This window comes from Schistocerca americana, chromosome 3 (genome assembly GCF_021461395.2).
Source record: "Schistocerca americana isolate TAMUIC-IGC-003095 chromosome 3, iqSchAmer2.1, whole genome shotgun sequence".
NCBI classification, from domain to species: domain Eukaryota; kingdom Metazoa; phylum Arthropoda; class Insecta; order Orthoptera; family Acrididae; genus Schistocerca; species Schistocerca americana.
In genome coordinates, this window is record NC_060121.1 from 208,676,160 (window position 1) to 208,694,666 (window position 18,507).

Genomic DNA, 18,507 nt, shown 5'->3' on the forward strand with positions numbered 1-18,507 from the left:
AATTAAACTTTCTGGGATGTGCAGATGTTTTTTTATGAAACATAGCTATAAAAGGCTGTTTATACTGATAGAAAATATCTAAACTACCTTAAACCCAATGAAATATTTCTTTGTGTTTAACAGGTATGTCAACTTTGAAAAAATCATTTGAAAACAAAATATCCAGGTAAATTACAAGCATTAATAAAGCCACAGCCGTGCTTACAATGTCTTTAGCATCCTCAGTGCAAGTCTGTCTTCAAAATCAGCTGAAAAGCAATTGACTATGCCAGAACATTTGAAAGGAAATTGCTATGGATTGTAAATGATGCAAAAGTCAAATATCATTAGTTCACAACAGAAAGATTGCACCAAATAACGAGCCATTATCTGTCGTAGAATGGACCAGATTTACAAGACTCCTGGAACGAACTTTACCATTCTATAAAATGCCAAGATGTATATACATTCCCAAAAAAATTGTTCCTGACATCTAAGACAGAAATTATAAAAAAAGTCAAAAGAAACATTCCAGATGCTCAAACAGTTTCTGTAACTTCTAATATTTGGATGTGTTAGCATAACAATGCTTCGTGAGTTTCATAGCTCATTGATTGTTTCCAGAGTTCCAGCTGGAACATGAGTTCTTACTACGGAGCCCTCTCTAGATCCTAGTTCGCCAGAATTTATCTTTCAGCACCTTATGGCAGTGTAGATAGCGAAAGACTTTTCCCCGAAGCTGGTCTTGTTTACGATAACAACTGAAATAGTTCATTACCTCTTAATGCAGAGAAATTGGTGTTCATTTACTGTAAGTTGTATCAAATTCAGTTAAGAGTAATAATTTGTTTATTTATTTATTTTGTTGAAATAAATAATAAATGGTTTTAATTTGAAGATATTGTGGTTTGATTTGTATTTTGAGTACCTTACACGTGAATTAGTCAGTTTTATGAAATTTTTGTTGGAAATTCAGTGTCTGTCTGATAGTGAACTACTATTGAGTATCAGGCCAGATAACAAGATTAGGCTTGATATCCATTTCATCTCTAATATAAGTGCCCATACAGCTGTAGTGGCAAAATACAGCAAGAGAGGCATAGTGCAATTTGTAGGAGGTTACTCAGAAGGTTACAAGAGCCCACATTCAATAATAAATCAAGAATCTTACTATTTCTTTTAACATGTCTCACATATTGAGCACAGTAGAGAAATTTAGGCTCATACATAAGGACACAGATAGCCTTCCTTCATATGTATCATCTACAATTGGAATGATGAGAGAGTAAAATGATGCTGATATGTTGTATGCACTCTGTCACACACAGTATGGGGGCCTTGCAGAATACATATGCAGATGTAAGCAGGCAGGCGGTGTGTTGTGTGTCATCTCTTTGGGGCTGTCGTACTAACAATGCTCATAGTCAGGAATGAGTGAGTGTGTATTCAGCTGGAATTCCAAATCTGTTTGTACATTTAGTGTTCCTGGAAAACAGCTGGTCCGAGTAGATGGCCACAAGAAGTACCTGCTGAAACTTTGTTTGATGAGTTGCAATAGATCAAAGATGACATTTCCACAGTTGATTATAGCTTCATCATTGAAGAGGCAAGTTGACAAAAGCTCAGAATGGTGTTGGTGAATGACAGTAGCTGCAGCTGGCAAAACTTTTCTGTTAGTAAGATTTCTGTCTTTGAGAGCCTCCGCGATTGTGCTACAATTGATATAAATTGCAGCAATTTTTTTGTACAGCACCAACTCAAGACATTTAGAGTGTATCATGCTGACCTGATTTTCAGTTTAGTGTGTCTTGGAACTACAATTAATGTCTTGTGGAACCTGTTCTGTCGCTTCTGGTAATTAAACTTTGTGAAGCCACCATCTGTCATGACTTCAGTGAAAGAAATCTTCTTTCATATTGGTTCTCAAGAGTGGTTACAAATGTTTTGTAATTCAGGTGCTACTGGTTTTGCTATAATGGTGTTAGTAACTTCTAATCATATACATTTCCTTTGCAATTTATTAATGCCTTCTGAACTGGTTTGTGTTGTCAGATCATTATATTGCTAAATTTGTGTTTACTTTAATTACAGTGTGCTACCAAAATAAGTTTGAGCTATTGAATAGCACTGCTACAAAGTCATATAAAAATGAATGTTACTTTACATATTCTCCTTTTTTATCTTTCATTTTGTCAGAGTAACATGAAGTAACTTTTGTGGAATATTACAGCAACCAGCAGAAGAAGCTGAACCACGGACAAAATGTACGCTCATACCAGGAGACGGTGTTGGTCCAGAACTAATGTATTCTGTTCAAGAAGTCTTCAAGGTAGATCTTTTTTGTTTTTCTTAATTCTCATACTAAAAATTGTGTATATGAGTTCAAAAAATCTTCAGATAGCTTGCGGAGTTACAAAGCAGCGTTACTTAAAAATGTTGTACATTACTTTAAATTGATCATTGTTCTCATCTGTGATAACAAAATCGTCTGTCTTTAAATTCCTTTATTTATTAGAGAGTAATACATGAAATAACAATCGGTTAACTCAGTTGTTTGCTGAATTCTTTACATTAACATAACTTCCAAAATATTTACCACCCAGAGACTCACCTTTGTGTAAAGATGAATGTCATTGAGAGTAAGGCCTGGACTGTATGGTTGTATGATCAAAAATTCTTGCCTAGTGCCTTTCTGCACGAGATCTACAAAAAGAACACTGCTGTCATGAGTTTTTGTGTTGAAAAGGCTTTTGTTTGTATTTTCAGGATTCTTGTGTGTGTGTGTGTTGTGTGTGTGTGTGTGTGTGTGTGTGTGTGTGTGTGTGTGTGTGTGTTGGGGGAGGGGAATTGATGCCACTTGAGCGATTGGGGCTTTCTGTATTGGTGTTTTAGGGAACGCATTGTGCTCAGATTTTGCTCTAGCAAAGATGGTGACACAATTTAGCCAACCTGAGAATGAGAAAGATTTAGGAAAGATATGTGTAACTCATCCAGTGTTATGCATCTGTCCAGCAACATTTCACTTCATTCTTGTAATTGACTGATGGAAATCTCGGTTGAGTTGAACATTTCATAGCAGTTTCTCACTGCATTTCCTCTGTTCATTACCATATCACCATAAACTTCTTTTAGTTGACTGCAGTCTTCTACAGGTTTCAACTTCTAAGCGTCAAGAAATTGGAAAGACACAGCTTTTGCATTTGGTGAGAGGCGTGAATAATAAAACTAAGAGGGCAATGAGTGTTAGTAGCAAACAGCCAATAGGCAACTGAGGTGACTGTCCTTTGGGGAGAGGGAAAGGTAGATTTTTCGAGGGGGGGGGGGGGGGGGGGTAGACTCATGAAATGTGTACGGCTAGAAAGCATTTTCTGTGCATAGGCCAACATATCTTGTGTGATATTGTTATCAGTGTGTATAATTTTTATGTATGTCCACTCTTTATTTTAGGTGTGTATAGCAGATTTCTTAAGCAGAACTCAAAGTATAAAATTTTCATTTTGCAGCAGATTGTGTGCGCTGATCTGAAACTTTCCTTGCAGATTAAACTGTATGCTGGACCAAGACTCAAATTTGAACCCTTTACCTTTCATGGGCAAGTGCTCTAAAGTCAGAGTAGTTTTAAAACAACAGAACATAAAAATAACAACATATATGGTGCACAGGCTTTTGACAGTTAGTAGTAACTGTAACTATTTCCCGAAGTTCATTGTCAATACTGAAATGTTGTAAGCTGTCCAAAAAGAAAAGCATGGCTTACCAACTCAGATCAGTAACTGTCATCCGACTACTGTGATTCAGCAATGTCTGTGTCCATTGTGATTCATTTACACGTTATGGTGGGGTTACGAGGACAAACAAATGGCCATAAACTTGCCTTCATAGATGGACTAGGTCAAAGAGAATGTCACTTGTCCATGTATTGGAGTCCTGAGCACATTTCTGTCTACGAGTGTTTATCTTAAATGAGAGAGTACTTACTATATGGCATAGCAAATTGCATATGATCATATACTTAAGACTCAAACAATTGTTTAAAAAAGTATAAAAATCTGTACAAAAAAAGTAGAACACAAATCACAGGTCAGATTTTTTTAAAATATATGCCATAAGACTTCCTAATAAGTTTTACAGGGGACTAAAATAAAAGTGTGAAAAACATATGTATGAAAGCAAGCATTATACTGGCAAAACAAAAATGGAAATACAGTACATCAGGAGTTACAATACACAAAACATTATATAAGCCTACTAGATCTTTACAAAATAGAGAAAAGGTGAACCTCTACAGAGAAGAAAACTTCATTTCATAAAAAAGTCCATAATTTTTGCATGCTTTCTTCTTTACATGGCTGCGGCATACACTGGACCCTCAAAATGGAATAACTCTGTCATTATTTCTTCAGAAACGTTTTGATACGTCACAAATTGTTTAACTTTTCCTAACTCATTTACTGTATTGTATTGTATTTATTTATTTATCCTGTGGATCACATATTGTACAAGTACACATGATATAGGACAAGTCATTTTTCTTAACAAATATGTAGTTTGGAGAAAAAAAAATAGGCAATGGACTGCCATTTAAAAAAATGTACACAAAATTGTTCATTGATGAATATAGTAACTTCACATACAGAGAATACAAACAATTTACATGGGGAACTAAGAAACATGTAGGCAATGTAGTGCTACTTTAAATTTACACAAATAATCACCGAGATTACAGAATAGTGAAAATGTCAACTGGAAACACAACAGAAACATGTAGGCAATGTAGTGCTACTTTAAATTTACGCAAATAATCACCGAGATTACAGAATAGTGAAAATGTCAACTGGAAACACAACAGAAGGACAGTGTCATTTAAAAACTACATTAAACATGAAATTAACATTGAGATTTCACAGACAATTAAGTTTTAATAGTAATAGAATGTGTACTTGTACATTCAGAAAGCGAGTTAAAAAATTTGGGGAAGTGAAACTGAAACATAATTGTGTATAGTAGAAATTAGGTTATTATTTTGCCTACAGAATGTTTTACTCTAATCACAGTATTTTACAAAGGAACTTTATAATTTTTCATTTCCAGTAATTCTTGTACTGAATAGAAACAGTGCTTTGTCAGAAATGCCTTTAGTTTATTTTTAAATATTGGATCTGGAGCAGTTTTTATTTGTTCTGGAATTTTATTGTGTAATACGACACCCAGATGAGTTATATATTATTGGTATGATGATGTCCTTGAAAAAATTTGATGGATATTAGATTGCCCTCTGGTATAATGAGCATGTATATCATTGTTTTGGATTAATTTGCCTGTTCTTGAGAGGTATTCCCTGGTGAATAGGATTGTTTCTTGAATGAATAGGGATGGGATGCTTAGAACATTAAGTTTTATAAATTGACATTTACAGGATTCCAGCTTTTTGAGGCCACAGATTATCCTCAGTGCTCTTTTTTGTAGTTTAAATATATTTGTGCTGTGAGTTGAATTTCCCCAAAAGATGATTCCATAGCGGAGCAATGAGTGGAACTGCGCATGGTATGCTTGCATTAGTGTGGATTTACTTGTAGTAGATTTTAGTATTCTTAGTCCATAGCACAATGATGAGAGTTTCTTTGATAAGTTGTTTATATGTGTGTCCCATTTTAAATTTTGTTGGACCCATAGACCCAAAAATTTTGTTGCATTTACATTTTCAATTTTATCATTATTAAACTTTACTTGGATAGTTTTTTGATTGGATGTGGGAATTAGATGCAAGTTGATACATACAGTTTTCCCACTATTAACTATTAGGCCATTTTTGTTAAACTGCTCAGAAAGTTTTTTCATAGAGTTATCAGATATTGTCTGAAGGGATTCAGGGCTAGATCCAGTCAACACTATGCTTGTATCATCAGCAAACGGATAGTTTTTTGTGGGCTCATACGTTCAACAAGATCATCTGTGTAAATGAGGAAAAGTAATGGCCCTAGAACAGAACCCTGGGGAACACCATAATTTATTGTTCTTTCCTCCGAGAGGAAAACTGTATTATTTATTTTATTCTGTACATTAATATCGTATTGAAGTGATACCTTCTGTCTGCGGCTTTGTAGGTAAGAGCATAGCCAGTTGTGAGCCACACCTCTTATTCCTCTTCTTTCCAATTTAGCAAGCAGTATTTTATGATCTAGTACGTCAAAGGCTTTAGAGAGATCTAAGAAGATACCCGCAGCTATATTATGTTGGTCAATTGATTTCAGTATGTGGTCCAACAGTTCTAAAATTGCTGTCTGGGTGGATAAAGATTTACTAAAACCATGTTGTTGAATGCTAATTGGTGCGTGGTTTTTTATGAAATTTATAAGCCTGTCATAAAAAAGTTTTTCCAGGATTTTTGAAAAGATGCTTAATATGGATAATGGTCTATAATTGGATACTAAATCAGCGGAACCTTTCTTTAGTAATGGTGAGACTTTAGCTATTTTGAGAGCATCTGGAAAAATGCCAGTTTTTAATGATTGGTTGTAGATGGTTGATAATGGCTTTACTATATGGGGAGCACACACCTTTAATATGAGGTCAGGTACTTCATCATAGCCACTAGAGATTTTATTGGGTAACAATTTTATTATGTTCCTAATTTCATCAGAGTTTGTTTCATAAACAAACATTGTAGCATTAGTGCTGTTTGACGTATTGGTGGAATTGAAGAACGATACCTTGCGGTTTGCCTGAATGAGATCTTCTGCTAGTGAGGTGAAATATTCATTGAACTTGTTTACAACTGTGTATGGATCTGTGACCTTAGAGTCATTAAGTGTTAGAGAAATGTTTTCCTTTTTAGGTGTTGAACTACAAGTTTCTTTTTTAATAACTTTCCACATAGCTTTCATTTTGTTTGAAGAGTTTCTTATGAAATTGTCATTCCATAAAAGTTTTGCCTGTCTAATCACTCTAAGATAAGTTTTCTTGTAGGCTTTACAATAGTCAGAAAATTCTTCAGTGACTATGTATTTTTTGGAGCAATATTGGAGAAATCCGTTTCTCTCACTAGAAATTTTGATTCCTGTTGTTACCCAAGACTTTCTATTTTGATTGCTTGAAGTTTTTGTTTCAAAAGGAAATGCTGTGTTAAAGTAATAAAGGAAGGTGTTATGGAAGCTTAAGAACATATTATCAACAGTTGTTTGCATGTAAGCACTGTCCCAATTTTCCTTAGCTAATAGGAAGTTAAAAATCCTAATATTGTAATCTGAAAAGTTTCTTATTTGAAATACTTTTTTGGGGCTGATTTTACTATTTTCCATGTCAACACTCAGTAGCTGAGCATCATGGTCACTGTATCCCATGCTCAGTACTTCGCCAGTGAATTTGTAACCAGTATCAGTTACGAAGATTTGATCAATTATTGAATCAGTATGCTCTGTTGATCTTGTTGGAGAGTGTATTGTGGGGATCATATTAAAGGCTTTGGTCATGTTTAACAAATCAAGTTTAGCATTACTGTTTTTTGATAAATCAATGTTATAATCGCCACAAAGTATTATTCTCATATTTAATGAGCTGACACTATTCAGCAGAACTTCTAATTTGGTCATAAAATTTGGAATATTACTACTTGGTGCTCTGTATACATTTATAATTATATATTCCCCTCTCCTTCCCTCTTTCCTGATGAGGCAACAGTTTGTTGTGAAAGCTTGAATTTTGTGTGTGTGTTTGTGTTTGTTTGTGTGTCTATCGACCTGCCAGCGCTTTTGTTCGGTAAGTCACCTCATCTTTGTTTTTATATATAATTTATAATTATATAGTTAAGTTCAGGCAGCTTAACCATAGAAAGCTCAAATTCCTTATCTTCAGATAATGCAATCTGTTCATTTAGGCCTACCTCACTGAATTTTATCTGGTCCTTTACAAAACAGCAGTACCGCCATGTGTGGAGAAATTCCTACAATAAAAGCTTGTTAATGAATACCTTGGAATAGAGGTTGACTGAATTTCTTCTTTAGACTGCCAGTGTTCGGTAATACATATTACATCTGGATTTATTTGAGACTGAAGTAACACTTACAGCATTTGAATCTTATTTCTGAATGACTGGACATTATGGTGTAATACAAGAAATGATGGACTTCGTGACTTTTTAGTTAAGGGTTTAATTAATTTCTTTTCTAAAGGTATTTCTGACGCAGCACTTACCCTAAAAAATTGGCCGAGATTTTATTTTTGTGTGTGGCTTCTTGCACGCAATTTTCAGTAGCAGAGATGGTTTTGAGTGGTTGACACAGTTCTGCTTCCATCAAAGCTTCTGTTTTTGGCCTAAACCATTTTGTAATTTGTGGTTGTTTGGCGATCTTGATACTTGGGGCTGATTTCTTCAGGATATGATTTCGGAGTTTTTCTACTATTTGGTCTTTTCCTAACATATTTAAATGTAGTCCATGAGCTGTATGAAATCTTCTTCCTAAATTGTATGTATCAATTATCTCTACGTTATGAAATGTAGAACATATTTCTGATATCAGTTTGTTTGCAATGTAAATTTCTTGGTTGACACAGGACCAGGAAGGCAAATCATAACGATGAGGAATGTTAACAATGAGTACATTTGTATGTAATAGGTTGTTTAAGCATTCCTTCATTTCTTTTGCAAACCCTTTTGTTTCATTCCTATATATATATCGTTTGAACCACCTAGAAGCACGACAAAATCACAATTACTTAAGTGAGATGCATCAGTAGAGTTTGTTAGTTTATTTACCTCACAAAACTGCGCTCCTGGCTTCACAAAACCTGTTACCATTAAATTACGTTTATCTTTCAATAGTGCTGAAATTCCACGTCCATGACTGTCACCAAGCACACAAATTTTTTTGTTTATCACAGTTTTGGGGCTAGAAGGTTTTGAAACGTGTTTTTGCTGTGTAGATATATTCTGTTTTTGCACATTCGGTAACCTTTTTTGATAACTATGAACCTGTGTTAACTTTGCGGTCTTGGGAGCAAATTTATTGTATGCAGCAGAAGTTTGTTTTTCACAATGACCACCGTTTTGTAGTAGGATATTGAATTTGTTTTTTTGAGCTATTACTGAAGAAGAAACACTATTTACGATATCTGCACACTTTATTTTACACGAACTCTGTTGTGTAGGTTTCACATTTTGCTTAATAACAGGCATTTCTTTCAGATGGTGCACAATTTGATCTTTTGTAGATAGGCCTACCGTTTTTTGGAGCACGGCAGGAGAATTTATTACTAAAGACGACGAAATGATTGCGCTATGGTTTGCGTTACCGGTACACCCAGAATGTGTTGGAAAACCTGAAATGGCGACGGAATCATCGGTTACTGTGTACACTTTATTTCTGTCGAATTCACTTACGCCCTGCTCGGCGGTTTTTAGTTTTCCATGATCACTCTGTTTTCTGCCAAGGATCTGCGCACAATTTCTTGCAACGAATTAATAGTTTCAACTAGTTTTGCTTTGTCAGGATGGACTTCACATGTTACACACTTGCATTTTGATTTGGATGATTTTTCACTGCAGGTTTTTTGCGTGGCACTAGACTTGAAACTTTGCGAAGCACTTTTGTTGATCATCTTCTTGCTATTGATGCCGGATAACATTTGAAAATTGGAAATAACTGGAGGCACAAATTCACTAAACTTCTCAATCGCTGCCATCTTGGGCGTACCCCTGCATTGTTAAGTCACTGAAGAATGCTGAGGGTCTTCTGTATCATCCTCATCATCAATATCTTCCTCATCCAAGCCCCGAGATGCATCTGGAACTGTCTCCAAGATAGTCATGGCTTCCATAGTGACAAGATTTTTGCTAATGTTGATGTAATCCACAAATGATGCCTTCTCTTCAAGTTGGCTCCATTCTTTGTCATTAGGTGAAATATCATCAGTATCAATGTTTCCATCACAATCAAGGATTTTATTTCCAAATCTGGCTTTTTGGAAACAGTTTCAAATGGTAATGTCCAAAATTCTGTGCCATGAGCTGCGATGGAGTAGAGTGCACTGTGCCATATCTGCAAGTAGCTGGATACCACAGCACACATCAGAAAAACGGGAGAGGATCAGTGATGATGTAAGGCGGGAAGACTGCATGCAGAAAGGACTCAAACCCCCGCCAGAGCTGACCGAACAGTGGACCGACACAACAAGAGTAAGTTAATGGCAACCTAGGGCAACGAAGGGCAGTGAACCTTTGACACAACAGAGTCAACAGGTCAGGTATGAGCCACAATCTAAATAGAGAGCAAAGAGGAAAAAAGTCTTCTTTCACTTCAATAGTACAATAAGAAAAAAGTGGCACGTAAGAGTTTTACAGGTGAAATGCTTATTTTCATCTCTTCCTTTTGTCCCAACATGTCATGCTGTAAGACCATTTTGCGATAATGCAGCTTGAAATTATGTAGTACTCAAAGATCAACTGGCTGGTGCTCACTCATGCAATTTGCTGGAAAGAATTCCAGTCACTTTTCTGAAATAAGAAGGTAGGGGAGGGTGTTCTGCACACCTGTCCATGATGAATAAAATCTTCAGGCTGCTGTACCTGTTTTCATTGACACTTTGAAGCCAGCTTTCAAACACTGTTGTCGCAATCCATGATATTAAACATATTTTCTGGGAAACTTGACAAAATTTTTAAAACACTGTGGCTTTTTAAATTTCCCAATCTTGAAATGGGAGGAGCTTCTAACTACCACCTATGTTAGTGCATTACAGAACTGTTACACATTGTTTACTTTGTTTTCCTCACCTTTGAATGCCTTTGTGCAGTCAGTCATTACATTGTAAAGCAGACCCATCTTGTCTGCATTGAAAATGTTTTTAGGAGTGTGTTGGGATGTCAGTTCTTTCAGACAAGTTTCTTTATACTGACAACTGATGCAGTGTCTAACCTTAAATTTATACAGCCAACCTGATGAAGCATTGAAATTTTCTATGCTCTGTCAGATTGCCAGTTCCATTGCTTTTTCACGAAGCATTGGGAGAATAATAGGAACATCTTTAGCTCTGTGATGCGTGAACCACTATAACAATCAGTACTCCACATCTTTATATTTCCTGTCCTAAAAGGAGCCCACTTACTAGTAGAAATTCCGAACACACCTGCACTGTTTTCAATATCGTTTGTCTTTGCTACGATAGAATTTGAGGTAGATGTAACAGCTCCTAATTCATCAGAAATATCCACTTGCTTTCTGGTACTATTTTCCTCTGCTACACTCAAAATTCATATTTTTTCAGCAATTGTAATGCTTTTCTTCTTTCTTTCACTTATGTTATCAGTTATCGAGATAATCATAAATGCAGTAATTACAATACTGTTGCCTATACAGTAGGCCTAAATAAAATAGATGACTTTAATATGCACATCAGTTCACTCAGTGCAGATAAGCTAATGAGTTGTGATGTGCTTTGGGGTTACCAAGTTACATGCAACAATTCTTATCCAGTTACTCCATAATCTCAGTTTGGCAGAAATTGTGTAACTTCAGGAAAAGAAATGACTGCTACACCTAGTAGTAACCTTTCCTGTGGCTGTCGCCACCTCTGTAACCGTAAGTTTGATACTTTATACTTTTGTATTTATACATTATATGTATTACATCTTGTTTTTGCGATGACTTTGTTGCTCCAGTTTATTCTCTTATGTATATCTCAATCTATGAAGCGATTTCAAGTCTGTCACATTAAAAATTAAGCATTAGTTGGCTACAAGTGCTCACAGCACTGTGATTTTGTAGTTGGCAACACAACATAGGATGCTACCAGTACACTACTCCTACTGTATGTCTCCTACTACACCCATCCCCTCCATGGTTCCGTGTTAATAGGTGGAGCTCACTGATCCACTTCTCCCATAACCCCCTCTGGAACCAGACATCATAACTACACACACTGCAGATATTTCACCAAGACCGAGAAGAAAAAGTATAAGTGAGAAAAATGTGTAAATGAAGTTGTATGTATAAGTTTCAGAGTAAGATTGTAAGGAACAGTCTGCTGTAATTTGGTGGATACCTTATCCATTGGCACCAGTTTGCTCATCTGCTGTGTTTTGTCCCTATTCTGTTAGGGCTGCAACACATCCTCCACTTTGTTGACACCTGTGGAAGTTTTTCTGAGATATGGAGAAGATAATAGGCACATACTGTTGAGGTCTCTCTCTCTCTCTCTCTCTCTCTCTCTCTCTCTCTGTCTCTCTCCCCCCCCCCCTCCCTCCCTCCCTCCCTCCCTCCCTCCCTCTCTCCCTCCCTCCCTCCCTCCCTCCCTCCCTCCCTCCCTCCCTCCCCATGCCCTGACCCACCCGCCATCCCCCTACAGAAATTTTTATTTGATGTAATTAAACGAAACTATATTTTACATACATTTTGATACTCAAGCTACTTTTCTGCATAGTCATTGTTTAAATCTACATCTACATCCATACTCCGCAAGCCACCTGACGGTGTGTGGCGGAGGGTACCCTGAGTACCTCTATCGGTTCTCCCTTCTATTCCAGTCTCATATTGTTCGTGGAAAGGAGGATTGTCTGTACGCTTCTTTGTGGGCTCTAATCTCTCTGATTTTATCCTCATGGTCTCTTCGCGAGATATACTTAGGAGGGAGCAATATACTGCTTGACTCTTCGGTGAAGGTATGTTCTCGAAACTTTAACAAAAGCCCGTACCGAGCTACTGAGCATCTCTCCTGCAGAGTCTTCCACTGGAGTTTATCTATCATCTCCGTAACACTTTCGCGATTACTAAATGATCCTGTAACGAAGCGTGCTGCTCTCCGTTGGATCTTCTCTATCTCTTCTATCAACCCTATCTGGTACGAATCCCACACCGCTGAGCAGTATTCAAGCAGTGGGCGAACAAATTTAGTAAGCATTTGTCTTATAACTTTACCAGCTTTCCTGTGCCTTCTGCATCCTCAGTTGCAATGGTTAATGGCTTCTTTAAGTTCATCATCACTTCTGTAGCACCTTTTACTCAAAAAAATTTTCAATTTGGGAAATAAGTGAAAATCACTTGGGTTAAGTCCAGACTGTGTGGCAGATGTTGAAAGCTTTCCCACTGAAGCTGTGGAAGAAAGTCCTGTGTCACTCCTGCTGCATATGCAGATATGCAATGGATAACACTGCACACCTCACACTTGGTGGTATGTACAATTTTGTCACACATTTTAAGGTTGCACAATTAAGCTACAATCAATCATATTGGAAGTGGATGAGTACCAAGGTCATTGATCAGTCGGCAGTCGTAGTGGAAGGCAGTGTCAAGCTGAAACATTCTCTGCTTTCCAAACAACATTCATATTTGGGGTGAGTGAATGCAGCTTAGTGTATGGTGTCAGTAAGTTGGTGTAGACCTTAATGTTCCATTTATTGTTAGCATGGTGTGATTTAGTTCTGTATTGATCTTCATGTAGATACATGGAGCCACACTAGAGAACTATGTTCTGCAACAGGGTACACCAGGTTGTGAGATGAAATTGGGAGAGTAGAGGTTGAGGAACTTCATGTAGTAATACACATTTTTTGCACAAAGTTGTTCCTGGTTTGAAATTTCTAGCAGTCTTTGTTAGATGTATCATGCAACTTCATGTTCTGTCCAGGGTCATACCATGGTACATTAGTTTCATTGCAGAGAGCAATGGTGTTCTCAGAATGTACTAAAAGTTTGTAGTTGTCCAGCATGTGAGCAGTTTTTATTCACTTCGTGTCAAAGCATGGAGTGTCTTGATGCAGGTTCCTCAACTGTAGTATTGTTGTTGAATAAATACTTGCACTAGTTTCACGTCTTTATTTTAAAAAAAAGCCACAACTGATGCCATTATTTAGTGATATACAGGGTGGTCCATTGATCGTGACAACAAAGAACGAAACTTGTCTAGCTTGAAGGGGGAAACCAGATGGCACTATGGTTCGCCCGCTGGATGGCGCTGCCATAGGTCAAACGGATATCAACTGCGTTTTTTTTTTTTATATAGGAACCCCCATTTTTTATTACATATTCATGTAGTACGTAAAGAAATACGAATCTTTTAGTTGGACCACTTTCTTCGCTTTGTAAAGGTAGCGCTGTAATAGTCACAAACGTAGAAGTACATGATGCCGCGTAACATCCCGCCAGTGCAAACGGTATTTGCTTCATGATACATTACCTGTGTTAAAATGGACCGTTTACCAACTGCGGAAAAGGTCGATATTTTGTTGATGTATGGCTGTTGTGATCAAAATGCCCAATGGGCGTGTGCTATGTATGTTCTTAGGTATCCTAGATGACATCATCCAAGTGCCCGGACTGTTCGCTGGATAGTTAAGTTATTTAAGGAAACAGGAAGTGTTCAGCCACATGTGAAACGTCAACCACGACCTGCAACAAATGATGATGCCCAAGCAGGTGTTTTAGCTGCTGTCGCGGCTAATTCACACATCAGTAGCAGACAAATTGCACAAGAATCGGTAATCTCAAAAACGTCGGTGTTGAGAATGCTACATCAACATCGATTGCACCCATACCATATTTATATGCACAAAGAATTGCATGACGATTACTTTGAACGTCGTGCACAGTTCTGCCACTGGGCACAAGAGAAATTACGAGACAATCACAGATTTTTTGCACGTGTTCTATTTAGCGATGAAGCGTCATCCACCAACAGCAGTAACGTAAACCAGCATAATATACATAATTGGGCAGCGGAAAATCCACGGTGGCTGCGACAAGTGGAACATCGGCGACTTTGGCGGGTTAATGTATGGTGCACCATTATGGGAGGAAGGATAATTGGCCCTCATTTTATCGATGGCAATCTAAATGGTGCAGTGTATGCTGATTTCCTACGTAATGTTCTACCAATGTTACTACAACATGTTTCACTGCATGACAGAATGACGATGTACTTCCAACATGATGGATGTCCGACACACAGCTCGTGTGCGGTTGAAGCGGTATTGAAGAGCATATTTCATGACAGGTGGATTGGTTGTCGAAGCACCATACCATGGCCCGCACGTTCACCGTATATGACGTCCCCGGATTTCTTTCTGTGGGGAAAGTTGAAGGATATTTGCTATCGTGATCCACCGACAACGCCTGATAACATGCGTTGGTGCATTAAAGAAGGCGAACTACTCGCTATTGAGAGGAATGTCATTACACGTATTGCCAAATGCATTGAGGTTGACGGACATAATTTTGAGCATTTATTGCATTTATGCGGTATTTATAGGTAATCACGCAGTAACAGCATGCGTTCTCAGAAATAAGTTCACAAAGGTACATGTATCACATTGGAACAACCAAAATAAAATGTTCAAAGGTATCTACGTTCTGTATTTTAATTTAAAAAACCTACCTGTCACCAACTGTTCGTCTAAAATTGTGAGCCATATGTTTGTGACTATTACAGTGCCATCTATCACAAAGCGAAAAAAGTGGTCCAACTAAAACATTCATATTTCTTTACGTACTACACGAATATGTAATAAAAAATGGGGGTTCATATTAAAAAACAGTTGATATCTGTTTGACCTATGCCAGCACCATCTAGCGGGCCAATCATAGCACCATCTGGTTTCCCCCTTCAAGCTAGACAAGTTTCGTTCTTCGTAGTTTTTTCGTTTGACGCTTATTTCATGAGATATTTGGCCTGGTTACGATCGATGGACCACCCTGTATGTCAGGTGTCATGAGAGAACACAGAATGACCAAAATAATGTTTCTTCATTCATTCAAAATATGGTATGCAGAAACTTTCAAATTAAGTCCTGCCTTTAGACATCGCCATATGTTGCTATCAGCTTGATAGGTCAATGAATCCATTCAACAGATGATGTTAGTCGCTTCTGGTAGCCTGCTGTTATGTAGGTGGTCAGCTCCGGCACATGGTCTGTGTAGCTTGTTTGTGGTTGGAAATCAGTTTGCATAATAATAATAATAATAATAATAATAATAATAATAATAATAATAATAATAATAATAATAATAAATTATTATTATTATTATTATTATTATTATTATTTGTTAATATGAGAGGATCTAAAGTGTAGGATTATAAGTGAGTCTTCCCAGCAGCCACCATGCTGAGCAGGGCAGATGGGTGGTAGCTGTGAGGTAGGTTCCATGGTTTACTTGATACAAGTATAGTGAATACTAGTGTTCCCTTAGGAAACTGCGGTATATTTCCTGATTTTGTTTTATCAGTGATGAATAAAATTCACTTGACTGTGTATTTCCCACACCTAGAACACAAACTCTAATTAGATGCCATTGGAATTGGAAGCCTTTCCTGGCTTAATTTCTTTCAGGCCAGCAGTAATTTCCAAAACCAAACCAGATTGGCAGTAATGGGGGTTTTCTTCAGATAATGGTTTTAGCTGTTAATATTCTCATTTTATGCTGATGGTATGAACCCTGTCTCTTGGATCCCTAGAAGTTTGCATGATTTTATTTGCAACTATGTGATACATGGTAAGTTTTGTGTGTGAGCTGATTGGTGCCTCCCAGTCTGTGTAGTAGAGGCAGGCCTTTCTGTTTGACACTGAAAAGCTCAGTAGTTTCAAAAATTTCCACCTCACTGCTTCTAGACTGTGTAAAAGTTCATGCATAACTGTTGGTTTAAACATAGTTGCTGTTAGATATTTATCTATGACAAAGCTGTAATTACTACTTTAAAAACAAAAATACTATTTCTTTTACATCACATTTGAGGAATGAGGTTCTAATAACATTTGATTATTTCAAATACATTGACATCTCGTACTAATCTGTTAATGCTTCCAAAAACAAGATCTATCTTTTTCTGAATCTTCCCCTAGTTTGCTTTACAACATTTTAGTATCGTTAAAATAGTAATTTTTGTGAAGTCTGCAAATCTCCAAGGCAGGACAGCAATCCATGGCACAATTATTGCTGCGTCCAAGCTAGTATTTCCTCTCACTAAGTAGTGGTGACCACCATTCTTTGCCAGAGAAGCACATCGTCCTCAGTATGGCTCTCGGCATGCACAATAAAAATAAAAGAAACAGACAAGCATAATATCTGAACATCTGACGTAGTTATTGTCTTAAGATACAAGTTATTTATTTGCATCATTCATCACTAAGTAGGTGAAGGGATAGGCTCACACCCCTGGAACTCGTTAAAATGCTGACAGATCTTTTGTAGTTCATGCAGATTGGAAGAATCCATAAAAGTTGATTACCAAGTCGCACTGTGAAGACAGGCCAGTTCGCCTTCGCGAAATTATGTCTGAGACTGGATCCTGATGTTATTGTGAAAATATGGAGTCCCACTTCCAGTATTACTGGCTGATGTTGAGAGTAAAGAAAATCAGTGAACACTTTACTGGAGGTTTGCGATGTTGTTTGATGTCATGTGTGGTGACAAAACTCAATTCAGGGTTGCTTTCAGGTCTCCAAGCTGCCAACAGAAAGGTATGATCTATGACAAAAATAAAGATGCAGATAAATTTCTTCATCCCATAGTACTAAGTTCTCTTCAGTCTGATTTGCTGCTGTGTATTAACATTGCTCATAGTGGCTGTTAAAATTTTTCAGGGTGAAATTAAGATCAGAGTACCTGGTTCAATCAGTTGCCAGAGGAAGGTGTATAGATGTTATTTATCAAGGCTTCACTGATTTTTTTGGTGACTGTTCATGTCACTGCCCACTGATATGATCTCAGGCACAGCATGTTCAATGTCTCTGCAATCATAGGTGCTACACCATGTTTTACAGTCTGTTGCACCAAATAGGTCATACCCAGGAATCGGCACGAGTTCGTGGACCGTGACCACCTCAATCTCATTACCTTTTAACGTCTTAGCTGTTACTGGAGAAGGAAAGCTGCAGTAGACACACATACACAAATGCATGCGCAAGTGCGCGCGCGCGCACACACACACACACACACACACACACACACACACACACACACACACACACACACACACACAGTCTCAGAGAGCTGAGTGTGGTCTCAGCTCTCTGTGACTGTAGATGTGTGTGCAAGTTGTGTGTGTGTGTGTGTGTGTGTGTGTGTGTGTGTGTGTGTGTGTGTACTGCTGACAAAGGCCTTAATAGCCGAAAGCTTTAATTGTGTGAATCTTTTTATTGTACCTATTGCGACTCGACATCTCCGCTGTATGGTGAGTAGCAAGTTTCCTTCTCAGGTATTGTTACATTCCATCCTGGATTTTCCATTGTTTGATTTTAGCTGTTACTGGGATTTTCGTCTGTGTAAGCTTTCAACTGAATTTACAAATTCAGATTATAGAGCCAAGACTTTTTGCCATAATTCCTTCAGTGAACCTATTGATGTAATTTTGGGAGCCATTTTTTATTTTGGGAACCATTATGATGACCAGGAGATCCAAGGATTATCTGATTACCAGTATTGTTAGGTCATTTAGTTCATGACACACACTAATGAGGATGCACTGTATTACAGGTGATTTGGCAGTAGTGAAAGCTTGAATAATTTGTTCGTTACACACTTTGTGCCTCAAAACTGTTTGTTC

The 18,507-nt window shown here is 37.5% G+C and overlaps 1 protein-coding gene across 1 annotated transcript in view; it reads left to right on the top strand.

Moving 5' to 3' along the window:
* Positions 1-18,507, top strand: part of LOC124605350 (probable isocitrate dehydrogenase [NAD] subunit beta, mitochondrial) — a 70,143-nt gene that overhangs the window by 16,013 nt on the left and 35,623 nt on the right. Inside the window, exon 3 of the mRNA XM_047136971.1 lies at positions 2,210-2,308. Within this exon, the coding sequence (XP_046992927.1) occupies positions 2,210-2,308 (99 nt within the window). The remainder of the gene's footprint in view (positions 1-2,209; positions 2,309-18,507) is intronic.